Source organism: Lactuca serriola, chromosome 5 (genome assembly GCF_051521515.1).
Source record: "Lactuca serriola cultivar US96UC23 chromosome 5, Lser_US96UC23_V15, whole genome shotgun sequence".
Taxonomy (NCBI): Eukaryota; Viridiplantae; Streptophyta; class Magnoliopsida; order Asterales; family Asteraceae; genus Lactuca; species Lactuca serriola.
The window spans coordinates 246,191,145-246,198,848 of record NC_136412.1 but is presented as its reverse complement, the minus strand read 5'-3'; the positions used below and the strand labels follow the sequence as shown (position 1 = coordinate 246,198,848).

General features: G+C 36.6%; 2 protein-coding genes across 3 annotated transcripts; one reads left to right on the top strand and one right to left on the bottom strand.

Moving 5' to 3' along the window:
* The first annotated feature begins 2,544 nt into the window (after window positions 1–2,544).
* Window positions 2,545–5,351, top strand: LOC145053917 (protein LNK1-like). Of its 2 annotated transcripts, none has more exons than XM_079002037.1 (7): window positions 2,545–2,755; window positions 3,270–3,389; window positions 3,568–4,058; window positions 4,143–4,641; window positions 4,728–4,849; window positions 4,949–5,039; window positions 5,123–5,351. In XM_079002037.1, exons 2-7 carry the CDS (start codon window positions 3,366–3,368, stop codon window positions 5,171–5,173), a joined length of 1,278 nt encoding a protein of 425 aa, XP_078858163.1. In that variant the 5' UTR covers window positions 2,545–2,755; window positions 3,270–3,365; the 3' UTR covers window positions 5,174–5,351. The 2 variants fall into 2 exon arrangements, with proteins under 2 accessions (XP_078858163.1, XP_078858162.1); XM_079002036.1 differs by having other exon boundaries at window positions 2,546–2,755; window positions 5,120–5,351.
* Window positions 5,352–5,361: 10 nt separating this feature from the next.
* Window positions 5,362–7,004, bottom strand: LOC145053919 (plant/protein). Its single transcript, XM_079002038.1, has 4 exons — window positions 6,720–7,004; window positions 6,063–6,186; window positions 5,796–5,946; window positions 5,362–5,718 (listed from the first exon to the last, which is right to left on the bottom strand). Exons 1-4 carry the CDS (start codon window positions 6,936–6,938, stop codon window positions 5,493–5,495), a joined length of 720 nt encoding a protein of 239 aa, XP_078858164.1. The 5' UTR covers window positions 6,939–7,004; the 3' UTR covers window positions 5,362–5,492.
* Between the last annotated feature and the right edge of the window lie 700 nt (window positions 7,005–7,704).

Sequence of the window (7,704 nt, the reverse complement as noted above, 5' to 3'; positions counted from 1 at the left end):
TGTGAGGGTGAGCCCTATAAAAGGAACATAGTGGCCTCACTTTTAGCCACCATTTCCAGAGAGTGAAACCCTAAGAGTGCCAAACCCTCGTTCTAGAGCTTGTGTGTGTGTTTGAGCTTGATAAGTGTTCTTGTGTGCCTTTGAAGAGAAGAAGGTGCCATTGAAGAAGCTAGAGTTGGAGTGTAAGCTTTGGATCTGAGCTTTTGAGAGGTTGGAGCATCAATTGGAGGTAAAAAGCTCAAAGCTTTCTTAACCTTTTTGGATTTGTGCATTATAGACCATTTTTAGGGTTTTCGTCCCAAAGGTGGAGACGTTATGAGTAAAGGAGCTCCATAGACCTTGATCTGCCCTTTTCAGTGTATATTGTGTTTTAGATCCATAAAAATCCAATCTTGGACGTTAAGAGTGAAGCATGCATGAGTTATGACCTTCTTAAGGAAGGAAGTGGCGTGATTTGGGTGTTAGTGACCTTTACAGCCATGCAAAGGCTTAAAGTCGCCGACTTTATGGATTGAGATGCTTTAGAGTGACCAAATCTGGGATTTGAGCTCATTTCTTAACCGATTAAGAGCAAAATCATGAAGTTGGTGAAACTGGGGCGTATGTTGGGCGTAATCCCAATACACGCAGCGTAGGGGTCGAGTGTCCCTGATTCCGTATAGCATCTGAGTACGCCCATCGTACAGAGCTTGTACGCGTCGCGTACTCCTTAGGGTTGACTTTCGTTGACTTTTAGGGTTTAGTCAACGAGTGGACCTTTGGACCATTGGAGGGGTAGAATGGTCTTTTACCCTTCTGAGTGAAGATAGGAAGGGACTAGTCTAGCCTTGAGAGCCGTTATTAATTAGGAGTGAATTCTGTATGTGTTAGGCGGAGGCTAGATCAGTGTTTCGAGTTCGAGATCATCCGAGTTTACCCGAGGCGAGTCTTCTCACTATACATTACCTAGGATGGTATCTATGTGTGGATCGGAAGGTCATGCGTGTTTGCTTGAGATTATGTGTTTTGTGATTATGTATGCTATGTGCTATTCTGACTGGACTGGAGGGTCCAACGATTTACGAGGCCAGAGGGTCCTCAGCTAGACTGGACCGGAGGGTCCAACGAGCTAGACCGGACCAGAGGGTCCAACGAGCCACGGGACTGGAGGGTCCCGCTGAGACACATTGACCAGAGGGTCGTACTGAGTATAGCCTCGAGTGGCAATTTGTTGTATATGGTATTTTGGGGAACTCACTAAGCATTCGTGCTTACCATGTTATGTGTTATGTGTTTCAGGTACCTTAGAGGATCGCGGGAAGGCACCGGCGTGATTGTACACACACTTTTGATTTGAAACTGTATTTGTGGATCCTGGAATTGAACAATTGTTTTGAAAACTTGTTGATTGGTTTTTAGAGATTTAATGTTGAGACATATGTTTTATGAATATTAAAAATGAAAAATTAGGTTTGAAATTTCTTGTCGTTACAACTTGAAGTTCATGGATCTAATAGATACCCAAAACTCGAACCAGATTACTTATTCGGGCCTAATTCGATTCGAGTTTCGGTCCAAACGCTTATCCTTAGTTTTGACATATAAAAATAACAAAAGAAAAGAATTCTTACAACTTTCCAAAGGATTTCTAAGATATATTTTAGGATTTTACAAAAGTAAGATTTTTCTTTTGTTATTTTCTAAGGTAAGCTACAATCCTAAACTTTTTTTTTTAATTTGTAAATGGTTTTTTTAAGACTATTAACACGAAAAACTTCAAAAATAATAATTTTTTTAAAATTTACACGGGTAAACTTTGATTTTTATAGATAATACCTGGATTTTTATAGAAGGGCATGTGTATTATTTTTTCAAATTCAGCTTTGAGATTGCTTTTTCATAAATGTCATTCGTTGAAATTCTCAAAGCGATGTTTCAGAATTTTTTTGAAGATGACTAGATTTTTACAAATGACATCCGCAAAAATTATAACTATTTTGGTCGCATAACTAATTTTAGCTTGTATCTAAAAAATGGATAATAAAAATTAGTATAATTTGTATTTTTCTCTTATAATTTCCTATTAGAAAAGTATAATATGTTTGCTTAAGTTCTGTTAAATGCTATTTTATAAAATAATTATTTCATAAGTATGCATTAATCATATTATAAAATAACAAAAATATATCAATCAAAAGATAAAGAATCAGTTACGGAAAGAGAAGTCGGCAGCCACTTCCGAATTGAGGATATAAAAATGGTATAAGTTAATGATCACGGGTTGAACTAGACCCACATAATTAGTTTATTTGTCTAATTATTTATGGATTTTAAATAAACCGAAATTAACGACTGACGTGTCGGCCCATGCCTGTGCGTGGCACGTGCAAAATGCTTATGTGGACCAATAAGGTGTAAGTAACAGATCGTCTGTCTCCCCCTCTCTCGTCCACGAATTGCAAGATACCCAACAAACTCTCTCTCCTCTCGCGCCCTCCTTTTGATCTCCATACCACGTGTCATGCGTTCGTTACCCCTAACTTTTCCCCTAATTTTTTTTTTTTTATTTTTTTAATCAAAACTCACAAAGACTCTCTCTCTCTCACACACACACTCACCCACACTTTCTCTCCGTAGCTATCTACGAGATTTGTCTCTGTGTATACGCATCATTCGGAAATTAGGGTTTTCTGGCTGTAAGTGTTGAGTTTTGCGGCGGTATTGGTGGAGATTGCGGATGTTTTTTTGAATTTGGCTTTTCCTGCAAGTCTTTCAGGTAGATCTTACTTGAACTGGTGATTTATCATCGTTAATTGATGTTTATTTGTTTTTTTTAAATCTGTATGAGTAATAATTTTGTGTTGTTTGAAATCTTCTTTTGATTCTCTGTGTTGTTTGGTTGCTGAGAAGAAAACTTGTGTGAAGTTTTTCGAGGTTTATGTCTGATTTGATTGGTGATTGGTAGTTATCTCTGTGGATTGGGACTTTGAAATTAGGTTCTTAGTTGTCAAGCTGCTTTTTGGATATCTTTTTAATAACTTACGGCTTAATTTCCAGTAAAAAAAGGTAGAAAAATGATGATTTCCAGTGGAGTTGACAAATTATCTGTTTCGTTTCATTTTGATACAAAGATTAGTCTTATCCATTGTTCTTTAATAATCTACAGAGCATAGGATGATAGCCTTGTAGAGTTTTAATTCATTTTTCTTGAAAGTATATGTAAAACAATATGGATCTTGTAATTGAGGTCTAATATTTCCTTTTTGTTGATTTGTTTAATTGGGATAAAGGGAGGCCTTCTTTTCTATATAATCATCTTCAGCTAATTATGAGGTTGGAGATTGACTTTGCCTGCATAATCTGTGCTGGATAGAAGATTTAAAGGAATGTCAGACTTGTCTATGTATGAGGTAGGTTCTTCAGTTTCATCAATCTCTTTGTGTTGATATAATTGTAAGGGTATCAGCAATCAAATTTCTTGAAGTTAGTTGTCATTAGTTTTCCATTTCTCATTGATCAACTTTAAGATGTTCTATATTACATAGAAAGCCACATCTATTCTTATTCTATTTGGTGTTGCACTTTCAGCTGGAAGATATTATTTGGGATGACTTTGATCAAGGTGACGATCATATAGTACCAGACCCTACTAATGCTCGAACTAGTAGAAATTCATTTGAGGGAGACATCTGTAAGAAGCCTAGGCGTGAAGCAACTTCTGTTTTGAGCAATTTTGGAAACCTTGATGCTTCCACCACTATTTGTCAAGAAAAGTCAGAAAGGGACACGAAGCTGTTAGATAAGAAAAAGAACATGATGGAGAAGGAATCATCATTCAATGCTTCATGTGATGTTGAGATAGTAAAAGACACATCTGATGACACTCGAATGTCAGATAAATGCTTCAAAAATTGCTATGTCACATCAGCTGCAGGTGATGATAACTCATATAGTTACCCACTAACACACATTTCCCAACCAGAGGATCTTTATAACTGTGAGGATAAGGAATCAGGTGATCTTTTATATTATGGGTGGCCTGATATAGGAAACTTTGAGGATGTTGACAACATGTTAAGGTTTGTAAACCCTTGTTTTTTCCTTTCTACACTTGTTGGAAAGAAAGCAAAAAGCTTTACATATTCTATATTTTTCATTTGCAGAAACTGTGATTCATCATTTGGACTAAACAACAATGAAGAACTTGGGTGGTTTGCATCAGACCAAATTGGGGGTGATACTGAAGAAGCATTAAAGATGGATTTCAAATTTCCATGTCCCGAACCAAGTGCTTTAAATTTAAACAATGCATCTAACAAGAGTCATGTAATGGAGAGTTGTGGTGATATTTCATTTGAAGGGAATGCTACTGGAGTTGATGAACAAAAACAAGGATTTCAACCATTATTTGTTGGAAGCCCGATACAGATGAATACAATGTTTCAGTCTTCAGACAGTGGTTTGGGTTGTGCTGAAAAACAAGCTGCTCATCTATCAAAAAAGGAACTTGGAAGTGAAAATGGTGTAGGAGTTCATCAGAAAGGGATTTCATTAGAGATGGGTTCATTAAATGTTCCTGAAATCTCTTCCATTAGTTCTGAGCTGGATGAAATCTCACTTGAAGCAACTAGTTTTCGCCAGCTACAACAAGTTATGGAACAGGTATATCATTATTTTGCTTTTTCTTCCTGAAAATTTTCACCTTTTCATCTATTGTTGATCTTGTAAAGTTATTTATTGGTTTTCAGTTGGATTTGAGGACAAAGTTATGCATAAGGGATAGTCTATACCGTTTGGCCAGAAGTGCTGAGCAACGACATAATAATCCAACCCTAGGTAGCAGTGCTACAGATATTAATGATAGTAATAAGTAAGATTTTTTTTTTCTTTTTTTTTTCTCTTTATGTTTTAATTTTATTATTCTCTAAATAAAATTAAAAAATGGGGTTATCTACTTTATTTATGGCAGTGGATTGATGGATATGGAAACTGATACAAATCCTATCGATCGGTCTGTAGCACATTTATTGTTTCATAGGCCTTCAGAATCACCTAATCTGGTAAGTTTTTGTGGTTGACATTATTAATGTTTGTAATAGAAAAAGATTTCTAAAACTTTTTTGATGTCCATGTTGAACAGAAGCATGGGGAGAAGAAAGCTGTTTGTGAGGAAGGTGTAGCAAACGACAAGTGAAATTAGGAGAGAGTTGTGTATGTAGTTGTTGTGGAATACATAATGATAATGTATAAAATGATCCAAAAGGTGGCCCATCGTCATGTATTAAGTTATAAACGACTCGGGCTTTTACTGTTTCTTGGTGTATATTCTTGTGTCTTGATAGTAATTTTATGTCTTAATTTTTAACCCATAACTCTTGATAGTAAAAACAAACATGGCTTCTTTGTGATGACTTAAAAAATACCATGTCATTGAGTACAAAATATAAAAAGGTTAAACAAGTTATAATCTGATAAAAAATACATGGTTCCTTTATAGAGAAATGTGTTGTTAATCAATCAAACTGCTGTCGAAGGTGCATCTCCGTTTCACTTTTCCATGTGGCATGTGATGATTGGCCTTTCATACGCTTATTCTTTTCCTTGTCTTTAATCATAGACCCTTTCTTCTTGGATGTTTCATCCGTGTTTGTGTCTGCAACAGGACGATCACCACACACAGGGCATACCATCCCCCGTGCATTAGAAAATGTCTTGGGTATCCCACACTTCACACACATCCTATGTCCAAAACGCAATGCCCATATTTTAGTGAAATATATAAGTATGTTCGCTATTTTGGGTTAAAAAAACAGTACCTTAAAAGGTCGGCAGCATCTTCTGCAGTTGGATTAGTGGCAGTTGCCACACGTTTTGTTGAAGAAACCTTGGATTGAGTATTGTTTCCAGCATCACTGCTTACTCTCTCACGGATTCCAACTAATTGAGCTTTTGCCTGCATTACAGCACCTATAAAAAAAACATTAATTCAATATGCATGATTTTGATAAAATATGATACAGTGACCACAAATTTAAATTTTAAAGTGACCATGTAGTTAGGATATTATCAGAAAACAGAACAACCTTCAGGCATATCATTTTTGTCTCTGCGGTTTCTCCGGCGACCATGCCGCCACAGCTGCACATCAGTATCTTTTTCTGCTGAGTCACCAACTGTGTTGTTCAAAAACTGTGGAGGTCCTGAAATCTCCAATAATTACAGGAAAATACATGTAATAAGCTTTTAGGTGACATAGATCTAGTAAAACAATACAATTATGGAAGTGCTGAATTTAACTTACTCATATAAAACCTACTACTAAGCACAGAAGAAGAAATTAATAAAGATTTGTTGCTAATCTACCACCAACAATTTCAAAGCCACACAGGTTAATTACACGAGCCATGCCAATAGTCAACATTCAGATTTAAGATCCTGGACATGTTCGTTTTCAAGTTCAAGCCATCACTCATGCAATTTGTTTGCTACCTAAAAGGGACTTCATGACAAGGATATAGAACATAAATACATAACCACATACATATTTTGACATCAATCCAACTGCTTGGCCTTAATTCCGCCAACATTCATCAATTTGTACGCTTGCTAACCAAATTAACTTTCAAATTAAGTTAATTAATCTTCCAAAATGAAAATATTCTTATATACAGTAATGTGAGAGAGATACATGATTCAATAAATAAACGATTAATAGAGAGAGAGAGAGTTTGTGGGATTACTTCAGAAAAAGCAACCAATGCCGAAGGAAGAGAAGAAGAGGCTGAGGGATTCGGTGGATCGAACAAGGCCTTTTTAAAATTGTTGCTGTTTGTACGGTCACCGGAAATATCCTGGTTCCGGCGTTCATCTTCTTCGTCGTCGTCGGAGGAATTGAGATATCTTTGTTCATCTTCTTCCTCCTCGGGGGATGAATAGCCCTGTAAAAGTGACAAGCTCATAGCTGCGTTTGTGTGAGAGAGAGAGAGAGAACGAGGGTTTGAAACTCGACAGCTCGCCGAGGTTCCCGTCATAAATGGGCCTCCTTTATGGGCCTTCACAAAAGACAAATTAAAATAATGGAAATGGGATAATTCTTATTTGAAAAAAAAACAATTAAAAGATCAATATTGATATATTTCCTCTAATACATACATATGTTTATATAAAAAAAAAAGATGCAGACGTCATTTTACTAATACATGTATTATATTCTCTTAGTCACTTATATCAAGCAGACACTAATCAAAAAGAAGAATTCAAATTCCATCAGGGATTTAGAGCATTAGGTATGGGTCACACTCATTTCCATCCATAACGCTGCCACATCACCTACAACTCTTTATGACTTCTTGAGGGGATGGTATTCCCGGTCTTAACCTCGTTGAGGTGAAGAAAAAAAAACAGAGAAAAGAAAGAGGAAGAAAGAAAGAAACTGGCGTTATGGGACGTTATGCCAGCAACGAGCAACACCAAAACGAGAAGCAGGGCCGGTGTGCAACGAGATGCAACGCCGTTTTAAGCGTCCACCTCAGCCTCGTTGAGGCTCAACGAGACCCATACCGGGTGCTCTTAGACATTTTATGCATCAAAGGGCATTTTAAGAAATCCACTTTGAGAGAAGGGCGCAAAAAGAAGCCACGTGTCTTCAGTGTACTCTTTTACTATTAAAGTAGATAATTATTTTTAACATAAAAAATCATACTGAAATTAAAATCCCCACTCTCG

What these genes read in the sequence shown, in the direction of transcription:
- LOC145053917 (XM_079002036.1), top strand. Translation starts at nt 3,366, where the DNA reads ATGTCAGACTTGTCTATGTATGAG. An exon ending in CAGACTTGTCTATGTATGAG is followed by an intron (nt 3,390 to 3,567) that starts GTAGGTTCTTCA and finishes TTGCACTTTCAG; the next exon opens with CTGGAAGATATTATTTGGGA. An exon ending in GATGTTGACAACATGTTAAG is followed by an intron (nt 4,059 to 4,142) that starts GTTTGTAAACCC and finishes TTTCATTTGCAG; the next exon opens with AAACTGTGATTCATCATTTG.
- LOC145053919 (XM_079002038.1), bottom strand. Translation starts at nt 6,938, where the DNA reads ATGAGCTTGTCACTTTTACAGGGCTATTCATCCCCCGAGGAGGAAGAA. An exon ending in CATTGGTTGCTTTTTCTGAA is followed by an intron (nt 6,187 to 6,719) that starts GTAATCCCACAA and finishes TAATTATTGGAG; the next exon opens with ATTTCAGGACCTCCACAGTT. An exon ending in CAAAAATGATATGCCTGAAG is followed by an intron (nt 5,947 to 6,062) that starts GTTGTTCTGTTT and finishes TTTTTTTTATAG; the next exon opens with GTGCTGTAATGCAGGCAAAA.